General features: G+C 50.2%; 1 protein-coding gene across 6 annotated transcripts in view; it reads left to right on the top strand.

Annotated features, from left to right (window-relative positions):
- The window catches only part of PUDP (pseudouridine 5'-phosphatase), a 160,574-nt gene that overhangs the window by 25,832 nt on the left and 110,697 nt on the right, over window positions 1-24,045 (top strand). For all 6 annotated transcript variants that reach the window (XR_010406017.1, XR_010406015.1, XR_010406016.1 and 3 more), the window contains exon 2: window positions 11,097-11,315. Coding sequence is in view for 3 of the 6 variants with exons in the window: in XM_064573697.1 (XP_064429767.1) it covers window positions 11,097-11,315 (219 nt within the window). In the remaining 3 variants the exon portion in view is untranslated. The remainder of the gene's footprint in view (window positions 1-11,096; window positions 11,316-24,045) is intronic.

Genomic DNA, 24,045 nt, shown 5'->3' with positions numbered 1-24,045 from the left:
TTTTTCAGTATCCAAAGCATAAATGAAATAATATGTGTTCAGCAGTGAAGAACAGTGAGCAGATAATATTTTTGGATCACCAGTAATTAAGCAAACTGAACAAACAGTACAATTAAATATCCAGGTAGCTTTATTTTTTGTTGCGGTTTACATCGCCTGCTGTTTTTTAATGGAAGATCTGGATAAAGATTTGTGGGAATCCTGAAAGAACATGGTTTCTGTGGCTTTCCACTGCACTAGATTCTTGGAAAGCTTTTTGGTGGTTGGTGGGTGTGTGTGGGGGGTACTTCCTTTGCCTGTGACATAGTTAACCTCTGGTTTTTGTTTGGACCCAGCTTCAGTCCGCTAAGGCTTTGAAGCGTCCCCCACAAACCACCGTTCTTATGGCAGAATCTTCATGATCCGTTGCAGGATAAGGGAAAATGTGCGGACGGGGTTAGCTGTCAGGCCTGGAGCACGGAGCAGAGGGTCGAACACAAATGCAGCTGTGTTCATGCCCAAAGCTGTGCAACAGCTGTTTAAACCGCTTTAATGTTCCCTGACTGTTGCAGTTCCTCCGACGAATAAAGACCTCCTCATCCTCCTACAGGGTCTTTTTGGTGTGGAGGCGGCATGGGGATATTCCCTCCTGAATGGCCGTAAGCACAGCAAGGCTCAGAGGATGCAGGTGTTCCTGGGTGAAGAGGCCTACTGGGGTGGGGGGTGAACAATGCCAGGCAGCAACCGAGATCCCACCCCCTGCCTGGGATATGATAAAGGTTTGTTTATGGGTCGCTGGGTGGCCAGGAAGACATGGGAGTAGGCTGGCAGCATCCACAAAGGGCCTGTGGTCCCCGATTTTTGACTGGCTCAGGGACTGTTTCCTTTAATGGGACCTGAATGTCTGGGGCAAGCCAGCACACTTTCTGCCCCTTCACAGCTCAGCAGGTGGCTTTCCGTGTTGGCATCTCGTGTCCTTTAGAGACATCTGCCGCCTGGGGTTGCATGCTCCGGCTTCCCCATCTTGGGTCATGGTCCAGAGGCAGAGGACAGCAACCTTTGGGCTGTTGAGCAAGGATGCAGTGTCAGGCAGCCAAGACTCCATGTGCTAACAGTGCCTGGGCCGTAGGTGATGGCCCAGCTCTGGCCCTCAGCCCCCCACCGCCCACCCCCCAGCAGCTAGCCTAGACGCCGGCCAGAGCGCATCCTCCGCAGCAGGCCCTGCTCACCACCGGCTCAGTCCGCAGTGACTGCCGGCCTTCGGTGCAGGAACAGCCACCAAAACCAGATATGCCCCCAAACCATCACATAGGATGCCCGCTTCTAGAGACGCACCTCCTGCTCCCCCATCCCCAGCCTGCATGTTCTCATCAGGGGGCTCTTCGCCGGCTTCCACACTTCCTCTTGTAACTTAGGACTTCGACACTCGAGGAGGGCCTCCTTTCTTCCCTTCCAAGCCTCTAGGAGAGTCTGGTGTTTCCATACCCCCCTCTGTCCTCCTCCAGCTGGTCTGTCTGTAGAGCCTTCCTGCCACACCTGGGCGGACCAGCGCTCCCAGCAGACACGCTCCTCCAGTCCATACACGGACATGGCCCGCCCTGGCCTTGGCGTGTCACAGTGGCCAGGCAGGCCGGTGGACAGACGGCAGCCAGCCTCTGCCGGCGGGAGCGCTCCTGGGCGCCCCTCCGAGCCACGCTGTAGCTCCGCCAGGAGGATCGGGGCTGGTGCTTTGTGGCAGGAGCAGCAGGGACAGCACTTAGCGCCTGTTGCCTGGGCTGTGCTTACAAAACAGCCTTGCCCTCAGGGTTCCAGGAGTTACTAAGCAAGCTTGGCTGCCTTAGGAAGTCAAGAAAAGCCCAAGGCAACCGAGATAACAGATCAAGCGCTTTCAGACGGCTGCGCTCCTGTTTCCTGTGAATCACCAGGTTTCCAGGCGGGTGACCTTCAGAGCTCAGGCTTTCCCAGTTCTGCCACTGACCCAGTAGTCCAGTTTCGGAAAAGGACTCTTAGTTTGCGATGATGTCCTTCATAGGGTCGCAAGCCTGTTCGCTCGGGGGAATCAAAGGCCACCCTAGAGCATGCAGATGGTGCATGCTAGAATTTGAGAGTATGCAGGCAGCAAATGCGAGAATTTGAGTAGCTGTTCTCAAACAAGGCCCCCCGATGACAAGCTGTGACTTTGGGTTCACTGGTCGCAGTGCTACAGATTAGTCTCTTGATTTCCAATGAAGAGAAAAACGAGCCGATTAACTAGTTCTTTCAATACGGTATATTCCAGGAAGCCGTCTATACTTTTATTCTTTAAAAGAAAGTGTAGCTATTTAGGTGTTTTTTCAAAGCACGTGCGCCCTTGCTGTGCATAACCATGCTGTGCAGAGCATCCCCTGGCCGGCTCCTTCTCCGCCCCAGGGACACCCAGTAACTCCGGTTCACCGGCAGCTGCAGTTAATTGAAGTCATCTGCAGGTGTTAACTTCGGAAAGAATGGGGCACATTCAGAATTTCTTACTTTAAAAAATCTTTCTTCCACTAAAGAAGTATTAACACAGATCTCATTTGGGGACAAAGAAAGGAAACAGAAACATCAACATTGGGATTAATGTCATAGGTGATTTTTTTCCCTTAATTTCTGCTCATAGATCTATATATGTCATTTTTGAAATTAAGCTTTTTTTAAAGTTGATCCATTTTTAAAATCACTGAGTTTATAAAGCACAGGGCTTCAGTAAACATGTTATGTTAGTTAAGTGGTTTTCAGCTTTGGCACACAACCCACTCGCCTGGGGGTGCTCGATAAAACACACATTGCAGGGCCCCACCCCAAACTCTGAGTCTGCAGCTCTGGGGTGGGACCAGGAATTTGCATTTCTGATACTGCTTCTCTGGGGACCACACTTTGAGAATCAGTGCAGAGAATCAGAAACTAGTGGCAGAATATCTTAAGGGAACAGAATCAGTAAATAAGAAATATCCGTTCAGGGCTCCAGGGTGGCTCAGTCTGTTAGGCATTCGGCTCAGGTCATGATCTCAGAGTCTTGGGAATCCTTGCTCAGCGGGGAGCCTGCTTCTCCCTCTGCCTCTGCCCCTCCCCCTGCTCCAACTCCTCTCTCTCTGACAAATAAATAAAGTCTTAAAAAAAAAAAAATCTGTTGAGCAGTTACCAGTCACCTACTACATGCTATCGAAACAGCTTAGAGAAATGACACCCCCACATTTATCAAGCGGTGTTCTATGCTGGGTATTTATTATTAAAGCTGTTTCACAGTTAAAATATGGCGTGTTCACCCCGTTCAAAAACACTGCTACATTTGTGAGTGAGAGAAAGCTGTCAGCTCCATCTTCATCTTCTGATCTGCCCCATTGTGACAATTTGATTTTCACTCAAGATGGGCTCTTCCATGTGAAAATGTATTTGTATCTTCGAGGAACTAACCTGTCAGACCAAACACTGGCTTTTGATCACCCCACCCCCTTTTTGTAATTGGAAATAATAAAAGTACAACTATTTTGGAGATAACATTATCTTGAGAGAAAGCATTCAATTGCTTTTATTGTATTTAGATTTTTCCGTTACCAGTTTTAAAATGTATTATAACGTGCATGCTGTGTGATATATATAGTCTCAGTGGGGCGGGGTCTGGGGCAGGACCCAGAAGCAAACCCATAGCTCTTCCTATAGAGAAGTGTGTGAAGATTCCCGCTAAGTAAACATTAAACCCTCCTCATGCCCGTCCAGGTCAGATTTTACTGCTAAATGAAGACGTGTCAGCTTGCAGAAGTTTATGGATTAAGGAATTGGAAATGAGAGATCATGTTCATGTACCAGGCTGGGAAATTAGTTAACAAGTATTTCTTAGTTCTGTATGCCTGGAAGGTAAATACATTGCAGAGAGTTGACAGTGTGGTGTTTTGTTTTGTTTTGTTTTAAGATTTTATTTACTTATTTGAGAGAGAGAGAATGAGAGAGAGAGCACGAGAGTGGGGAGGGTCAGAGGGAGAAGCAGACTCCCCGCCGAGCAGGGAGCCCGATGCGGGACTCGATCCAGGGACTCCAGGATCATGACCTGAGCTGAAGGCAGTCGTTTAACCAATGAGCCACCCAGGTGCCCGGTGTTTTGTTTTTTTAAGTAAAATATGTCTCAGGGGGCTCTGTGACTTCTCAGATTAAACAGGTCTTTGCCCTTACTGGAGCATTGCTGTACGGAGAGAAAGCAGATCTTGTGTTCTCCGAACTCAGGGATGATTACTAGTTACAAGTCCTTCTGCCCATCATGTGCAAGTCGGGCTTTCCCACAACAAGGGTTCCACAGGACGATGCTGGAGTTACCCCTGGCCAGGTGCTGCACTCAGAGCTCAGCATAGACTATTCCACGTAACTCATACAGCCGCCCAGAAGGTGTGTCGTGGCCCCATCACTGTCCCTGTTCTGCAGATCTGTAACCCACAGCCCAGCTGGGGGCTGAGCACCTACCTGTTGGCAGATTTCAGTGGCTTGTGAGCTGCAGGACAGGGTTGCAGACCCAGGTACCTGGCTTCAGAGAGCCTGCTGCCGCCCACACCTAGCGTCTGGTCACACCCAGCCCTGCAGGCCCGCGGTGACTAGGTATCACTGCTCCCCAGGCAGAAACTACAAGTCATGAAGCTTAAAAACCCGTCCCAGGACTGTCAGCTAAACAGTGGCCGAGCTGGGAATTTACTGTTCACCTTTCAGATTCCTAATGCTCACACTTTCTCCCAATACCTCATTCCAGGTCTGGTCTGGGAGCGAAAATGGGGATGGGTAAGAGAAATCAGGTCTTATTTTTTTTTTTTAAGATTTTATTTATTTATTTGAGAGAGAGAGCAAACACAAGCAGGGGGCAGCGGCAGAGGGAGAGGGAGAAGCAGACTCCCCGCTGAGCAGGGAGCCCGACTTGGGGCTCGATCCCAGAGTGTACCAGGATCATGACCTGAGCCAAAGCAGACGCTTAACCAGCTGAGCCACCCAGGAGCCCCGAGAAACCAGGTCTTATAATACATGCTTGTCAGTGCCACATTGATTAAGGAGTTTTCCTATGAAGCCATGCAACTGCTTGTTTTTAAGCTGGAATTAAGCGCCTGTTTGCATGGCCCAGGGGCGCAGCTTCCTGCAAGGGAGGCGTGGGGAAACACCCTCTCCCCTTCATCTTTATGGGAAAAAGTGCAGACTGGCTCTGGGAGCCAGGGATGGACTCAGCAAACATTTCAGTACATTGTCGATGAGAAGAAAATGATACCATTATAGACCCCCTGCCTCAGAGGCCACCGCGCAGGCCACCAAGGCCACCGAGCATAGCCTTCCTTCAGGTACAGGAAGCAGGGATGCCCTTCTGCATCAGTTCAATGAGTCTAAACCTACACGCCCCGTTTCCCCACCTGGGAGGGCAGCGTGGTAGCCATGAGACACGTGCCTTGCGGCCACTGTGCCCATTTTCCCAGGGTCCCATCCCCCGTCTGATGCCCTCTTGTTCCCGCTTACCTGATCAGCTCACCTGCAGCGGCTCCCCAGGGCCCCATGGGCTCCCTCTTCCAGCCCGGAGGGAAGTTGGCCTTTCCAAGGAACGTTTTTCTAACACACCTGAGGACAGCGGCGGCTTATGTCGCCGTGACATGTTACAATGACGTTCTTGGGAAAAATAACACAGAAGCAAGTGGCAAAGCTTGGGGCTCGCTCCCTCGCTTCTGAACAGGGGGACCCCATGCCCCCGATAAAAAGATGGCGTCCTTTTTGCCCATCTTTGGAAGGGTTTCCTTTCAAACCGCTGTCCCTTTAATTTGTAAGTATGCTGTCAGGCACTGGCGCGGTCATCGTTGGACCCGAGGAGTTTAATTACTTGTTCAGAGCCTCGCTTATTCACCGAGGATTTGGGGTGATTTTATCTACGTTGTGGAGAAAAGTGGTCTGCACTGTCTCCTGCAGATTTATAATCCCACAGCTCAGTGTCTTTTAAATTAAAAGCTCTGACACGAGGCTTTAAATAAACACCGTTTAAAGCGTTTTAAAGGCCATTGCTATGTTTCTGTCTTTGGGATTAGTGTTCCTTTCACACCCCTTTCTTCTCTGTCGTCCACTTGCGTTAGCAGGCGTCCCTGAATGCTACGTCCATCTTCTGCCAGGCTTCTGCTGCTTCTCCTCGCATGCTTGCTTCTTCTCCTTACACGCTCGACTTTGCTTTTTAGACCCCGCACTGGTTTCTTGTTCACATGGTGCTTGGAGTTTCCTTCTGTCGCAGACTTGTCTCAAGCACTAGAGGACAATGTCCAAGTGAAGAAAGTAAAACATACAGCATCACTGCCTGTCCATCCTTCTCCGTCCCGTTCCTCCGACCCCCTCACAGGGCTGCACTTCTAAGGAGCACCCGTGACCGGAGACCCTTGGCCACAGAAGGCTTGAGAAGGCCTTTCTGCCGTCGATAACGAGGAGGAGCCATCCTTCCCTCCATTGTGTGTCTTCCTCAGGAAGAGTACGTGCAGGTGCAGCGTGCGTTCTAGAAAACCCTGAGTCACTCAGGTGCCTATCCAAACCGTGGCTTGTTCTACACATGACCCCGGAACGGTTTCCTTAAAGCCTCACCATCTTTTGTGCCAGCAAAACAAAACAAAACCAACACAGGCATTCCTTAATGCAGAGGTCATGTGTGAACCTACAAGGGTGGGGAAGCTGAGATCTGTTTGTTCTGTGCATTTTCCAGTGCCACAGGAAAGTTCAGCCAGTGCTGGGCAAGCAGGGGTCCCAGATAGTTCACATGCTGAACATGAAATTCTACCTGATACTTGGCTCTGGGGAGTTTTGCCTCAAAAAGCAGAAGGAAGTGAAAAGCTCTTTCTGCTGCTGATTGTTGTCAAGACTAGGTATCCCACCATGGGGCTGAGGGTCCAGGGCTGGTCCAGGGGATGGAGGCCACAGCGAGGTCCTGTTACAACACATTCAGAGGGGCGGGGGAGGAATAGCAGGGTCGGCAGCCAGGGGAAGCAGGTATGGGGGCTGGGGGGTGGCCCACCCTGAAAGCTGAAAGAAGAGCCGGGGTCCCATGGAGCAGCCGGTGCCAATCCCGAGAGCCCATGGGGGAGGCAGCCAGGGTGCCTGCCCAGCCCCAGTCCAACCAGGAAGAACCAGAGATCCTCTAGCAGGTGCACTGAGCCCACGGACAGGATCCCCTGGCAGGTGCACTGAGCCCACGGACAGGATCCCCTGGCAGGTGCACTGAGCCCACGGACAGGATCCCCTGGCAGGTGCACTGAGCCCACGGACAGGACCCCCTGGCAGGTGCACTGAGCCCACCGACAGGACCCCCTGGCAGGTGCACTGAGCCCACGGACAGGACCCCCGGCAGGTGCACTGAGCCCACGGACAGGACCCCCGGCAGGTGCACTGAGCCCACGGACAGGACCCCCGGCAGGTGCACTGAGCCCACGGACAGGACCCCCGGCAGGTGCACTGAGCCCACGGACAGGATCCCCGGCAGGTGCACTGAGCCCACGGACAGGATCCCCCGCAGGTGCACTGAGCCCACGGACAGGATCCCCTGGCAGGTGCACTGAGCCCACGGACAGGATCCCCGGCAGGTGCACTGAGCCCACGGACAGGACCCCCGGCAGGTGCACTGAGCCCACGGACAGGACCCCCGGCAGGTGCACTGAGCCCACGGACAGGACCCCCGGCAGGTGCACTGAGCCCACGGACAGGATCCCCCGCAGGTGCACTGAGCCCACGGACAGGATCCCCGGCAGGTGCACTGAGCCCACGGACAGGATCCCCTGGCAGGTGCACTGAGCCCACGGACAGGATCCCCTGGCAGGTGCACTGAGCCCACGGACAGGATCCCCTGGCAGGTGCACTGAGCCCACGGACAGGATCCCCTGGCAGGTGCACTGAGCCCACGGACAGGATCCCCTGGCAGGTGCACTGCGCCCATGGACAGGGAACGGTGATATCCACAAGCTGGCGGCAAACGGGTGGTGGGTGTGCCGTACTGTGCAGGTGTCCCTTGCCCTCCCGTGGGAAAGATGCACACAGACCGCACCACGACACCGCCCCAGCCCAGCTCACAGGAGACAGCACCACGCCTCCTGCCATCTGCAGGCTCAGGGACGCTGCAATGTGCGCCGGCAGCCCTCAGACTGGGCATCGGCGGGGAGCAGATGTGTCCGGAGGAAAGCGGCCATGCGCGGGTCACACCCTGACAGCTTTCAGAACCGCTCTGACAGTGTTGCCGAGTGTTCAGTTCTCACACTAGTATTATCGTAGCTCATATTAGTGTATTGCGAGTATAGGGTAGTATTGCTCATATAGGGTAGTATTGCGAGTATCACTACTGTTGACCTTACTTATGTATGAAATAGATGAGGACGTTATCGTGGCTCATGGTACTAGCGTTTGCTGGCATCACTACTGTTAACACTGTTTATGCGTTAAATATATAAGGACGTAAATGTAAATATACCGAGTGCTATTTATCATGCTGTAGTTAATTTACTATGCTATGTATTGGTAGTAACACTACCAATCATGACCATAGTACCCTTCGACGCTTGGTAACCCGAAAAGGCCCCAGGACGCTAAGTCGTCTGAGGCTTTACTGTTTAGAAAGTCTCCAGCTGGGATCCAGTTCCCAGACTGACCTTTCACCGTGACACAATACAGCCTTGTGAAATAATAGAAACCGTACGTATTGGTCTGTGCTCCCTGTTCCTGGCACAGAGCTCCCCAAATCCTCGAAATGTCCTAAGTGATAAGATCACTAGGAGCATCTTGGCTCTAATGTTTGCCATCTGACCCTGGTTCCTGGTACCGAGCTCCTAAAGCCCTTGTCCTTCCCTGAGTGACGGAGCATCTTCTGTTCTGCAGAGGCCATCCTTGGGGGGCTCCTGTGCCGGGGCTGGTCGGCACAAACACCAAGGCGTGCTGAGAACCTTGGAACTTCCGTTCCGTCCGCATCCTCCAGACGGGGGAGCAGGGCTGCAAGTGGGGTTGTTGATACATCATGCCTCAGTGATGAAGCCTCCATCCTCCTGAGAGCTTCCCTGTTGGCGGACACGTGAGGGACCGGCAGAATGGCTGGGGAGACCATGGGAGCTCCGCGGCCTTCCCCGCACACCTCACCCTCTGCACCTCTTCCCTATGCACGTTCCTCTGCATCCTTGATCATATCCTTGCATAATATGCCGGGAAGAGTAAGTAAAATTTCCCGGGCTAGGAAGACTGGGAGCCACTCTAGCAAATCGGTGGAACCCAAGAGCAGGTTGTGGGATCCCACTCCCATCTACAGCACAGATGACAACTGGGACTGTGATTGGCATTGCAGGGGGCATTGGGGGCAGTCCTGTGGGACTGAGCACTTTCTAATTTCGGTATGACCGATACACAATATCCTGTTCGTTTCAGGCTTACCTCGTAGTGATCGTGTATTTCCATGCATTGCAAAATCATCCGCACACTCAGTCCAGTTAGCAGGGTGCAGCATGCACACTTACTACAGAAGTATGGACTATGTTCCCCACGTCGTGTTCACCATCCCCATGACTTCTTTCATATGTGCAGTGTCTACCTCTGAGTCCCCTTCGTCTCTTTCCCCCATCCACCCCCCCAGCCCCCCGTGGCGACCACCACTGTGTTCTCTGTGTTTAAGACTCTTTTTACTTTCTTGGTGTTGTCTTTGAAGTTTCACATGTGAATGAAATCATACAGCCTCTGTCTTTCTCTGACTTTGCATAATACCATGTAGGTCTCTCCATGTTGTTGCAAATGGCAAGATTTCATTTCTTTTAAGTAGTATTTTCTGTATACTGTCCTATTCCATTCATCTATTGATGGATGCTTAGGTTGCTTCTATATCTTGGCTATTGTAAATAACACTCAGTGAATATGGGGTACATGTGTCTTTTTTTAAAAAAATTTTTTTAAAGATTTTATTTATTTGAGAGAGAGAATGAGAGAGAGAGAGAGAGCATGAGAGGGTGGAGGGTCAGAGGGAGAAGCAGACTCCCTGCCGAGCAGGGAGCCTGACGTGGGGCTCGATCCCAGGACCCTGGGGTCATGACCTGAGCTGTAGGCAGACGCCTAACCGACTGAGCCACCCAGCGGTCCCCATGCATATGTCTTTTCGAATTACTGTTTTTGTTTTCTCCAGATCAATACCCAGAAATGGAATTGCTGCACTTTATAGTAGCTCAGTCGGTTAGGCGTCTGCCTACAGCTCAGGTCATGACCCCAGGGTCCTGGGATCGAGCCCCACGTCAGGCTCCCTGCTCGGCAGGGAGTCTGCTTCTCCCTCTGACCCTCCACCCTCTCATGCTCTCTCTCTCTCTCTCATTCTCTCTCTCAAATAAATAAAATCTTTAAAAAAATTTTTTTAAAAAAAGACACATGTACCCCATATTCACTGAGTGTTATTTACAATAGCCAAGATATTTCTTAACTTTTTTTTTTTTTAAAGATGTTATTTATTTATTTGACAGAGAGAGAGAGAGACAGTGAGAGAGGGAATACAAGCAGGCGGAGTGGGAGAGGGAGAAGCAGGCTTCCCGCTGAGCAGGGAGCCCGATGCGGGACTCGATCCCAGGACCCTGGGATCATGACCTGAGCTGAAGGCAGACGCTTAACCGACTGAGCCACCCAGGCGTCCCAATCTTTTCTTAACTTTTTGAGGACCCTCCATAGTGTTTTCCAGAGTGTCTGCACCAGTTTGCATTCCCACCAACGGTGCGCGAGGGTTCCTCTTCCTCCGCATCCTGAGCACAGTTGTTCTACTTGTGTTTTCGATACGGCCAGTCTGACTGGTGGGAGGTGGTATCTCGTTACGGTTTGGGACCCTTTGCCTGTGGGACCTGACACTGTGCACATTGTCAGAAGTGAGCTGGATTGTCGGGTACCTGGCTGGTGTCATGGACTTGCTTGGTGTGGAAAGCCCCCCTGCCCCCCCCCAACACACACAGCGGGCGTCAGGAGGGCACTGTTGTCCGAATGCCCTGCGACGTTTCCAGCATTTCCATAGCTCTGCGTGCACGTGACCCACACTGCGTGACACGTGGTCATGTGGTGGGGACCCTGCGTTAGCATAGCTCGCACCCCTAAATGTCACCGTATCTTTCTTTCTGCAGATACCGAACGGCTCTACTCACTGGTGTTCCAAGAAATATGCGACTGCTATGGAAAGAAATACAGCTGGGACGTCAAGTCCCTCGTTATGGGAAAAAAGGCATTGGAAGCGGCACAGATCATAATAGACGTCCTGCAGCTGCCGATGTCCAAAGAGGAGCTGGTGGAGGAAAGCCAGACGAAGTTGAAAGAAGTGTTCCCCAAGGCTGGTCTGATGCCAGGTACCGTGCCCTCCCAGTGGACGGGATTCCGTTCATGCACCTCACCGTACTGTTGTGAGTCACGGTTAACGACCAGTGCCCAGCTGGCTCTGTGTCTTCTTCTGTCTTCACGCGTCCTCAGAAAAATCTCATCTCGGGTGAGGCTCACAGATACTCCAGAGAGAGTGTGGTTAATCCTCTGCTGTCATTCCATCTTGTCGTTTTTAAGGGCTTCTGCATTCCTTTCACTGAGTCCCAAGGTGCAAAGACATTTGAACGGTGTTTGCTTCAACATTACATAAACATTATCTTCATGACGGGATTGCTTCCAAGTCTGATAGGTGGCTTTCCCTTTTCCTGTTCAAAATCAGGTACAGGATGATCTTGGCGACTATTTAAACTTCAACAAACAGATGACGAGCAAGCGCTAAATCTCGCCAAAGAAGCTTAATTTTTTTCTTTTTTTGAAGTTACGGCATAATTCATTTTCAACATGTCTGTATGCCCTTCACGCCTTTCTTTACTTGTTTTCCTTTGAAAGCAAAGATGACTTTTCTCCCTTGGGGCTTGTTAACTAAAGATCGATCAGAACTAAATTGTCTGCTATTTCTTGCTAAAAGTGAGAAGGTCAAGAATGTTCTAGATTGCAGGGCTGAAAGATGCTTAAAAAGGGAGGGCTATTTTAAGAATCTTCCAGGAAGAAAGGTGAATACTCTGTCTTTGGAATTCCTGGTGCGAGGGGAGAAAAAAAAATTGCAGTTACAAAGCAGTGATTTTGGATTTACAGTTGTATTAACATGAATCGTAGTCATTTTTGAGACATGTGTTTTTTAGAAATATTTATACATCCATCCGAGAGTGCGAGTTGAGTAACGCTGGAAGTTGAGAATTTTCTGGAAAGGCCCAGCTAGCGCCATTGCCCATGGTGTGACATAGAAACCACATGGACTGTACTTGGGTGAGACGCATATCTGAACGTCAGGCGTGGGTCCAAGCTCTGTGATACGCACTGTCTGCATCTGCCCCCGTTCTGCGCCCTTTGCACACAGACGTGTCCTCACAACCCTTCATGGTGCAAACACATCCGTACAGCTCACTTTTTGAGATTTTTAAATTTTATTTATTCATCTGACAGAGAACGCGCACAAACGAGGGAGGGTCAGACAGAGAGGGAGAAGCAGACTCTTTGCTGACCAGGGAGTCCGACCCAACACCCGGCTCGATCTCAGGACCCTGGGACCATGACCCCGTACAGCTAATTTTTTAAATCACGGTTAAAAACAGACACAATCGGGGCACCTGGGTGGCTCAGGCAGTTAAGCGTCTGCCTTCCGCTCAGGTCGTGGTCCCAGGGTCCTGGGATCGAGCCCCGCATCTGGCTCCCTGCTCTGCGGGAAGCCTGCTTCTCCCTCTCCCCCTCCCCCCTGCTTGTGTTCCCTCTCTTGCTGTGTCTCTCTCTGTCGAATAAATAAATAAAATCTTTAAAAAAAAAAATGGACACGATAAAACTTACTTTCTCATACATCTTTAGGTGTCCAGTTAGGTGGCATTGCGAGGGTCACACTCTTGGGTCATGGTCCCCACCATCCACCTCTAAAACTTCTTCATCTTGCAAACCAGAAACTCTGTGCCCATCAACCGCTAACTCCCCATTCGGCCTCCCTCCAGCCCCTGGCACCATCATTCCACATTCTGTCTGTAGGAATTGCACTATTCCAGGTCCCTTATAGAGGGGGGCTCCTACAGGATTTTCCCTTTCCTGACTGGCTTTTTGAACTTAGCATTATGTTCTCAAGGTGCTTTCATGTTGTAGCATGAGACAGGATGTTCTCCCCTTTTTTCCCATTGTATCGCTAGACACGCTGTGTTTGTCCATTCATCTGTTGATACTCATCTGAGTGATTGCCTCTTCTTGGCTAATGGGAATGGTGCAGCTATGAATGTGGGAATACGGATACATTTCTGAGACCGTTCTTTCCATTTCTGTGGTTATATACCCAGAAGTGGGCTTGTTGGATTATATGGTAGCTCTGTTTTCAGTCTCTTGAGGAGCCAGCATAATGTTTTCCAGAGCGGCCGCACCATATTATTTTTTCTCTAGCTGCCCACAGGTGTTCCAATTTCTCCACGTTTTCACCAACACTTAATTACTTTCTGTGGTTTTTTTGGTTGTTGTTAGTAGCCATTCTAAGATGTGTGAAGCGATAACTCATTGTAGTTTTGATTTGCATTTCTCTAATGATAAATGATGTGGAGCATCAGCCCGTATGCTTTTGGCTATTTCTGTATTTTCTTTGGAGATATATATTTTTAAGTCTTTTGCCCATTTTTTAAAATAGGGTTAATTTTTGGTTGTTGTTAAGTTCTAGGAGTTCTTTATATTTTCTGGATAAACCCCTTATCAGATACATGGTGTACAAATTTTTTTTTTCCTATTTCATAGGTTACCTTTTCACCCTCTTGATTGTGTCCTTTGATGTGCAGAATTTTTTAGGTTTGATGCAGTCCCATTTGTCTATGTTTGCTCTCCTTGCCTGTGCTTTTGCTGTCCTATCCAAGACATCATTCTATAATCCATTTTCATAAAGCTTTCCCCCTGTTTTCATCTAGGAATGTTACAGTTTTAGGTGTTTAATTAATTGCAAGTTCATCTTTGTATGTACCATAAGGGCTGAACATCATTCTTTTGTCTGTGGATACCCACTATTCCCAATTTGGTGGGAATTTGTTGAAGAGGCTGTCCTTTCCCTGTCGAGTGGTCTTGGCATCTTGTTGAAGGTCATTCAGCCATATATGTGAGGGTTCATTTCTGTGCTTTCTGTTCTGTTGGTCTTCATACCAGTACCACATTGCTTTGATTCCTATAGCTTTATAATGTATTTCCAAATCAAGGAGTTCAAGACCTCCAACTTTTACTCCTTTTCGGTATTTTTATGGCTGTTCAGAGTCCCTTGAGGGTCTGTGTAAATTTTAGGATGAATTTCTGTATTTATGCAAAAAAAATGTCCTTGAGATATTGGATCTGCAAATCGCTTTGGGTAGTGTGGACGTTTTAACAGTATCAGATTTTCCAGTTCATGAACATGGGGATGTTTTCCATTTACTTGTGTCTTCTTCTTAAATTTTTTTCAGCAATGATTTGTAGCTTCAGTGTACAAGCGTTTCACCGTCTTAGAAGTGTATTCCTTTTTGATGTATTATAAATGGAATTGTTTTAACTTTCTTTTCAAATTGTTCATTGTCAGTATATAGAAATGCAACTGATTTTTGCATGTTGATTTTTGTATCCTGGGATGTTGCTGAATTTGTTTATCAGTTCTAACAGTTTTTGTGTGTTTGAAACCTTTAGGGTTTTTTACATATAAGATCATGTCATCTGCGAACAGGAATCACTTCACTTCTTCCTTTATGACTTGGATGCCTCTTATTTCTCTTTCTTGCCTGATTGCTTTGTCTAGGTCTTCTAGTACTGTGCGTAGAACTGTTAATCTTGTTCCTGATCTCAGAGGAAACACTTTCAACCTTTTTCTCTTAGGTATGATGTTAGCTGTGGGCTTTTCATATATGACCTTTGTTATATTGACACAGTTTTATTCTACCTATTTTTCTTTTTCCCAGTTTGAGTGTTGGTATCATGAAAAGGTATTGAGTTTTGTCAATTGCTTTTTCCATGTCAGTTGATAGAGTTTTTGTCCTTCATTTTATTAATGATTATCAATGATTTTTGTGTGTTGTGAATCATCTGTGCATTCCAGAAATGACTTCCACTTGGTCATGGTGTATAATCCTTGTGCTGTTGAAATCAGTATGCTTGTATTTTATTGAGTATTTCTGCATCAGTATTCATTATAGATATCCATTTCCTTGTGGTGTTTTTGTCTGGTTTTCATATGAGGGTAATGTTGGTCTCATAGAATGAGCGTACGTACCCTCCTCTTCAAATTTTTGGAAGAGTTTGAGGAGTATTGGTGTTCATTCCTCTTTAATTGTTTGGTAGGCTTCATCACTGATGGCTTTTTCTTTGTTGGGAGGTTTCTGATTCCTGAATACATATCCTTAGTATTTTATATCTGATCAGGCTTTCTGTTTCTTAATTTGATCTTGATACAAGGGTATATGTTTCTAGCAATTTATCCATTGCTTGGTTACCCAGTTTGTTGGCATATACTTTTTTATATTATTCTCCTAAATCCTTTTTTTTTTTAATTTATGTGGCATTCATTTTAATGTCCCCTCTTTTCATTTCTGATTTTAGTTATTTGAGCCTTCTCTTGTATTTTCTTAATCTAGCTAAGGATTTGTCCAGACAGTTAACATTTGACGTGGATTACATTTCGTTGTTTAACACGCCAAGCACCTAGAATGTATTAGGCATGCAAATGCCTTTTTTCTTTCTTACCCACCCAAGCCTTTCAAGTGCTTCTCCTTGTTGTATTTTGTCCTGTATTCTAAGAAATCCTTGAGATATGTTCCACGGCAGTACCCAGAAAATGTGATGTCTTCTTCCATAAAATGGAAGCATGGCTGGAACGCTAAGACGTCTGTGTCCTCAACTCCACTTGGTGAATCCAGTCGATGCAGTGTTCCCATCTGGCTTTCCCAGTGACCAGGTATCACTTCAGTAAGGTACCAGTCACAGATAATCACAGAGAATCACCGAATCCAGACATTCCTACCTTAAAAGTGAGGCAGGAGCTAGTTCGTCAAAGAGAGTTTAGTCCTACAGAACTTACCTGGATGACTTCTTTCTCTACCACTTATTGACCTCTTAACCTACTCTCATCGGTAAAGCTGGTTACAATTAAAATCAGTAAAAGCAAGATATCTTATTTGATTCTATGGATCCTGCATAAAGTAGGGCAAGTTTTCTACCCTAAAACACACACTTCACTGTGTCTCCCTTCCATCCCGCACCCCACCCGTTTTCTCGGTACCCCAGCCGAACCTGAAATCCACTGCACAGGTGACCTCCCAGAGCCCTGGGTGCAGGGACAATATTCAGAAACAGTGGCCACCGCCCTCTTTCTAGATCTGGGTGTTCATTTTGTTCACTCCCTGCTTTGTTCCCATTATTAAACTGTGGACGATCACATGACCCTGGATGACTTTTATCCCTTCTCTTTCTGAAGGTACTTTCTGCTAGGGTATTTTTGGTTGTGGAAGTCACCTTGAGTTTATTAGACAAGAAGGCTGCCTGTCGAGAGGCTGTATTATTAATTCACGCGCATTCATTTTTTCATGCTTTCAAGGTGAGAGCTGCGGCCCAAGCAGGTATTTAGCAAGTTAAATTGGAGGAATGGATGGCAGATTGCCAGGGGCAGGAGCTCCTGGGTATGATGCAGGAATGTGTCCTTGCCTGGGCCCATCACCGGGGACAGCATCCTCTGAGTATGATGCAGGGGTGTGTCCTTGCCTGGACCATCACCAGGGGCAGGAGCTCCTGAGTATGATGCAGGGGTGTGTCCTTGCCTAGACCATCACCAGGGGCAGGAGCTCCTGAGTATGATGCAGGGGTGTGTCCTTGCCTGGGCGCATCACCAGGGACAGCATCCTCTCAGTATGATGCGGAGTGTGTCCTTGCCTGAACCATCACCAGGGACAGCATCCTCTGAGTATGATGCAGGGGTGTGTCCTTGCCTGGGCGCATCACCAGGAACAGCATCCTCTGAGTATGATGCAGGGGTGTGTCCTTGCCTGGACCATCACCAGGGACAGCATCCTCTGAATATGATGCAGGGGTGTGTCCTTGCCTGGACCATCACCAGGGACAGCATCCTCTGAGTATGATGCAGGGGTGTGTCCTTGCCTGGACCATCACCAGGGGCAGGAGCTCCTGAGTATGATGCAGGGGTGTGTCCTTGCCTGGACCATCACCAGGCGCAGGAGCTCCTGAGTATGATGCAGGGGTGTGTCCTTGCCTGGGCGCATCACCAGGGACAGCATCCTCTCAGTATGATGCGGAGTGTGTCCTTGCCTGAACCATCACCAGGGACAGCATCCTCTGAGTATGATGCAGGGGTGTGTCCTTGCCTGGGCGCATCACCAGGAACAGCATCCTCTGAGTATGATGCAGGGGTGTGTCCTTGCCTGGACCATCACCAGGGACAGCATCCTCTGAGTATGATGCAGGGGTGTGTCCTTGCCTGGACCATCACCAGGGGCAGGAGCTCCTGAGTATGATGCAGGGGTGTGTCCTTGCCTGGACCATCACCAGGCGCAGGAGCTCCTGAGTATGATGCAGGGGTGTGTCCTTGCCTGGGCGCATCACCAGGGACAGCATCCTCTCAGTATGATGCGGAGTGTGTCCTTGCCTGAACCATCACCAGGGACAGCATCCTCTGAGTATGATGCAGGGGTGTGTCCTTGCCTGGGCGCATCACCAGGAACAGCATCCTCTGAGTATGATGCAGGGGTGTGTCCTTGCCTGGACCATCACCAGGGGCAGGAGCTCCTGAGTATGATGCAGGGGTGTGTCCTTGCCTAGACCATCACCAGGGGCAGGAGCTCCTGAGTATGATGCAGGGGTGTGTCCTTGCCTGGGCGCATCACCAGGGACAGCATCCTCTCAGTATGATGCGGAGTGTGTCCTTGCCTGAACCATCACCAGGGACAGCATCCTCTGAGTATGATGCAGGGGTGTGTCCTTGCCTGGACCATCACCAGGGACAGCATCCTCTGAGTATGATGCAGGGGTGTGTCCTTGCCTGGACCATCACCAGGGACAGCATCCTCTGAGTATGATGCGGGGTGTGCCCTGCCTGCCTGGAGAATAGGGCTGATCCTGGGGCTTGGAGACAGCGACAGAAGTGAGGGACTCACATCAGTAGGGCTGCGTCGTTCGGTTGTATAGAAAGTCTCTCCTCTTGAAGCTGTGTGCCATGAATGTCCCTGGCAGGAAATACTTGGGAGCAGTGTGTTCTGTAGGCATTTTGTATGTGACTTCATAGGCAAATGGAAACCATCTGTTAGTGAAGGGTTTATTTTATGAAAACAGAGCTCTTTTAAATTGTGGCAAAATTGGAGAAAACTATACAAATGTGGTTCATCTATCGTCAGTTTTCTGGGGCTTTAACAGGTATCGTTTCACACATTGAAATGTATGTTGGGTTACAGAAGGAAAGTCCTTGACTTGGCATGTAGGAAAACCTTTTTAACAACATTCCTCATGAAAGGTGTTGGTTACCTACGTTGTGTTTTCGACCAGTTCCTTCATCCACGGATTCTTCGGGATCAATGCAATAATATGTTTTGGCATAGCTTAGCGTAATTTGGCTTAGAAGGCCAGTAACAAGAAAGAGGTATCTTTCATGCTATGGACTCCTCCAGAAGGCTTCCCTGTTCTGTTCTTCCACTGGCTGTGGGATTTCCCAAGGCAAAGCCTAGGGCCTGGCTCTGAGTCAGTTCACAGGAGTGTGACAAGGCCAGGTGGGTGCACGGTGGTCAGCCCCGCACTGCTCCCTCCCACTCGGGCCCCTCTGGGCCCCCTGCCTCTTTGCTCCCAGGAGATCACCCAGAGGGACAGACAGATGACAAGCTAGAACCCTGGTCCCCTGGACAGCCAACAGTGGGGCGCCCACGCCTCGTCCGCAGGGAGGGGCGGCCGAGGGAGGGGAGCTGGCAGGTGTCGTGGCCTCTGAGGTTGGGGTATATGCGTGTGTGGGGTCAGTCCCCACTCTCCCACCGAGCTCTCTCAGTGCTCCTGGGGCTCAGGTCCCCCCAGGAGAGCGCAGGTCCGTTTCCACAGTGGATTATTGCTGCGGCATATGCAGCGGGGCGTGGGGGGGCCTTCCCCAGGCCGCATCCGGTCCTCACCGGGGCGAGAAGTGCGTCATGGTCTTCTCCATCTCTGCTCAGCCGCATGGACAAGCACCGCCCACCCACGTAGCGGGCACGACTCAGCACCGTGGGGCCCTCGTCCCATGGCTCCCCGCGTCCGTTCCATCTCGTGTGGTAGCCTGTCTCATCCTGCGGCCTTCCGTCCGATGCTAAGCGTGCGCCTTTTCTTTCCCTGCTGTCTTCCTTGTTCGTGTCTCTTACAGCCTTAGCCCCTGGAGGCCATCAGCAGGGGTGTTAGCAGCCTCCCTCGTCTTCTGCACGTGCTCCCCACCACACAGCTGCGCAAGAAAGCGTTCGGCCCCTTGGCGCCATCTTATAACTTTCGCCTTTCCTCCCTGAGCCCTTCAGTGCGTCTAGTGCTGAGCGGGTGCTCAGGGGGACCCTTCCCCGTGGCGTGTGTAGTCAGTTCGAGGGACGTGCTCAGCCATGCGAGGGAAGGCCCACAGCAGCATAGTTCACGCCCAAAACAAGTTCAAGACAGGACGTAGACGAAAATGAAATAAGGCACCTTATTCCTGGAGCAGTGCGAGCTTTTTGGCAGGTGCTAGAAGTTGGGGTAAACTGAGGACAACGTAGAAGGCATGGGCAGGTGAGCAGGGAGGACACGGCCGTTCAGACGGAAAGGAGCGGACGTGGAGGATGTCAGGCAGCAGAGGAACTTGCTTCTGTGACGGGCGGAAGCCGGGCCTCTCATCGTTTGTGTGCCTGACGAATAGGCAGGCTCTCAGCTCGCTTAGGAAGGTCCTTGGTGCCGAGCTCCTGTGTTTGCTGCTTCCCAGGGTGGGAAACCACCGGGATGTTTGAAGACGAGTTGTGCCAGGCTGAAACCATGCTGGGGGGTGGGGGGTCGTCCCTGTGGGTTTATGGCACATGATGATGGGGGCATGGGCGAGCTGGGCTAGGAGGACACCGGGATGGACGGACTCACTCAGGTGGAGTCCGAAAGTCTCAGTGGAGTCAGAAATGTCCCCGGCCCAGTGTCCCGTGATGTCGGCACAAATTAATACTCACCTCGAAAACCAGGGCTGGAACTCAACGAGGCGTCGGTACTTGAACGTTTGAGGCCATAGGATTGCAGTGGTGAAGAGTCTTAAATCACTGCCTGACAGCAGGTGAGGACGGAAGGGGAGTCTCAGGATGGTTTTTCACACGTGGAATTTATCACCGTAGGAGTGAAAGGACGGTCATTATGGAAACTGCCCCTTCTTGGGAACAAGCCACAATCAGTGTCGTCGACTCTGATGCCGAGTGCAGTTTGAAGAGGACATCAGCAGGTTCCGTGCCCGTTACGGGGTCTGCGTGTCTCACAGACGCGGAGCCCGGGAAACCCCAGAAGCCCCCGGACACGCTCCGTGTGCCTGTGCCGGAAGGAAGCCGCGTGGGTGTGCGGTGGCGCCGGGCGAGCCCCTCTTCCCCGGCAGCCTCCAGGATAGTGACGTTCGCCACGGGGCCTCGAGGCCGGGCCGGCGACGGGGCCTCCGTGGCCTCACAGGGGTGAGTGCGAGTCTGCCTCTGGTCACGCACAGCGGCTGCCTGGCGCACGGGCCGGCCTCGGGGCCTGCGGGGTGTCCGCTTCTTGCCCCGACACTGGCCGGCGGCCTCAGGGCCTGGCACGCCGTCCGGAATGCCGGGGTCTGGCCGCGGCACGGTGCTGCCCTGACCGTGTGGCAGCGGCCTCACGGCGAAGAGGTGGGCCTCCCAAAATAACGTAAAAGCCTACAGCCTGCCGTGGGATGCCGTCCTTTACAAATGCATGCAGAACCCACCAGACAACCCTACCTGCTCGAGCACCTGGCCTTTCAAGTTGACGTGCCCGGCGTCCGCTCTAGCATGGGGGTGCTTTGCTGGTGCTTCACCCCTGGAGAAGCCTTCCAGGCTGCTGGGAGCCCCCTCGGTTTAACTTCGCCCGCTGCACTCGTTGAGCATTGCACGGTTACAGGGCACACGTGACAAGTGACAAGGAAAACCGTAAGCTAACAACCAAGATAGTCCATTCGGCTTATCCCGTGCTGCTTTTCTCTTTAAGAAACAGACTCGGGCACATACGCAGGAAAATTCAGGATTGCAGGGCGTGGGAAGAAGCCATAGGAACAGACTATTTGCTGGTCACATGTAACTGGCAAAGCTCGGAAGTTCTTCTCCCCCTTTCCTTAAAAATGCCAGCTTACTTGATGTTGTATGTAGACGTTATTTCTTTCTCTGCGTTTAAAATTTCCATGTTCAAAGACTGCTAATTGCTTTCATTGTTATTTACTAAATTATGATGGAGACATTGTAGACTAAGCCAAATGAGACACAGGTCTTTTCGCTCTAGGATCCTAGATGTTACATGCCTGTGGACATAAATGTTTTTCTCAAATAATTACAATTTCTGGGATGCCTGGGTGGCTCACCTGGTTAAGTCTCTGCCTTCGGCTCAGGTCATGATCCCAGGGTCCCGGGATCGAGTCCTGCATTGGGGTCCCTGCTCAATGGTGACCCTGCTTCTCCTTCTGCCTGGAGCTCCCCCTGCTTGTGCGATCAATCTTGCTCTCTCTCTCTGACAAATAAATAAATAAAATCTTAAAAAAAAAAAAAAAAAGAATATCAATGTCTGTTTTTAAATGTGTGGTGGTTTTGCCGTGGATTTTTAAGTACTTGGAAGGATAAGATAACGGATAAAAGAAATCCTTGTCTCAAAGACTTGTCAACTCCGGAAGAGAGAAAATGAGCAGGTAAAGGGTTCTCAGGGACGGAGCCAAGAGACCGGGGCGGGAGAAGAGCTTCGAGTCCCCACAGACAGGCTCTGGGTGCGTTCGGAGCAGGTGCTCTGCACGGAGGAGCAGAGTTGGGAGTGGGTGGCACCTGCTGGGCGTGCGGAGTGACGTGTTGTACTGGGGCGCGGCCAGGTCCTAGAAGGCTGCCCAGCTTGCCCCCACCTGCACAGCTGCTTTCTGGCACACTGACCGCGGTGATGGGGATGCCGTGTGTGCACAGACAGGATGGGGGCATATGTTGTTAGTTTTGCATCTGGGAAAGGCACACAGCCTTGTTTCAGAGATACAGTGCACGACAGGCAGAACACGTCCACTGGGGTTTGATGATGTAAAAAATCACATAGCTCATTTAAAGAATTGAAAGCAACTATTCGTAAAAAAAATCACATAGCTCGTTTAAAGAATTGAAAGCAACTATTCGTAACAGCAAAAGGCAGAAGCAACCCCAGGTCCATTGATGGATGAACGGATAAACAGGAGGTTGTAGATGCATACAAGGGGATACTCTTCAGCCTTAACAAGGAAGGACGTTCTGACACCTGCTACGACACAGGGGAACCTTGAGGGCATGATGCCGAGTGCACTGAGCCAGTCGCAAAAGGACAGACTGGCTGATTCCACCCCCGGAGGCACGGAGAGTCATGCCATTCATAGAGACAGAAAGTAGGAGTGTGGGCGCCACGGCCTCGGGCAGGGGGAGTGGGGCGTTAGCGTTTAACGGGGACAGCATTTCAGTTTGGGAGCGTGAAGTTCCTGGAACTAGCTAATGGTGTCCATTACACAAAAATGAGTGTACTAAATGCCACTGCACTGTTCACTTAAATACAGTTAATTTAGGGACACCTGGGTGGCTCAGTTGGTGAAGCATGTACCTTCGGCTCAAGTCGTGATCCCAGGGTCCTGAGATCGAGTCCCACATCGGGCTCCCTGCTCAGCAGGGGGTCTGCTTCTCCCTCTGTCTTCCCCTCCCCCTGCTTGTGCTTGCTCTCTGACAAATAAAATCTTTCAAAAAATAAATAAATACAGTTGATTTTATGTCACATGTACTTTACCACAATAAAGAAAAATTAAGTTTCTTTTCTAAAATGCCAGAAGCCTCGGGAAGAGGACGTAGTTGTATTTTTGGTAAAATTCCTGGACAGGCGACGTGGAAAGACATGGTGACAGTATACTACAGAGGATGTTCACATGAATGTGACAAATTCGCGTTGTCTCCTCAGCCCCAGGGGGCATTACACACTGCATTTGGGCAGAAACCCTTCCTTCGTGTGCACCTGAGCACCCACCCGGTGCTGAGTGGGTCCCAGTGTCAGGGACACAGTCAGATGAACTCTTAAGCACACACAGCACTGGGTACTTCTTTGCCGGCTCACCGGTTGAAAGTGGGCACCCCTCAGCCCATGGTTCCTGCATCACCTTCCAGACCTGGTGCCTTTCTCTGCGTCTCTCCCCAGCAGAACAGACACAGAAAAACGCATGGAAGCACTTTATTCCTTATTCCTCCCTCTCTCAGCGATTCCTCAGAGCACAGACTCTAATGGCAAGAATTTCATATTCGAAATGATTCACGGAAAAGGGCATCAACACAAACATCACAACACAAATTCCGGCCACACAGTTGAAACTCGTGCAAAGTGCCAGCAAGAAAAAATAGTCAATGATGGAAACAATCATATATTAATATTGTGCTCCCTGCAAATGGGGCAAATCACTTTCAGATTATTCGGGGATCGCCGGGGTAGGGTCTGCTGTTATTTTGGTCACATTTTTGGATGCATGAGGCAGGCAAAAGGAATCCAGTGCTGATGGGAGCTATTTGGAAAGTGGTCACGTTTCTTTTCCATTTCCACGTACGTGTGCACACGTTGGAAACCCAAGTCTGTCCTGTACGTTCGTATCATCCGCAGCTTTACTCCCCTTCGGTGATGTTGGCAGCACTGGGCTCGTGTTGTATCGATGAGGGTGGACCGCGGCTTCAGAGAAGCATGAACAGTGAGCTCTCGGCCTGTGCACTTGCAGGCTGTTAGCACACGACTGTGATGGTGAACATGGAGTTCGGCGGCTTCGTCTGCGGTGAACCAGATGCGTTATTTTAGGCTTGGTTTTGTAACGTTCCTAGTACTTCCTTGGGCAAGTGAACTTCAAGAGTTTTATCTTAT

The sequence above is a fragment of the Mirounga angustirostris genome, unplaced genomic scaffold (assembly GCF_029215605.1).
Source record: "Mirounga angustirostris isolate CCGP_5_RB_7025 unplaced genomic scaffold, mMirAng1.0.hap1 SCAF_11, whole genome shotgun sequence".
Taxonomy (NCBI): domain Eukaryota; kingdom Metazoa; phylum Chordata; class Mammalia; order Carnivora; family Phocidae; genus Mirounga; species Mirounga angustirostris.
Note: the sequence above shows the minus strand (reverse complement) of the source record. Positions and strands in the feature narration are given on the sequence as shown.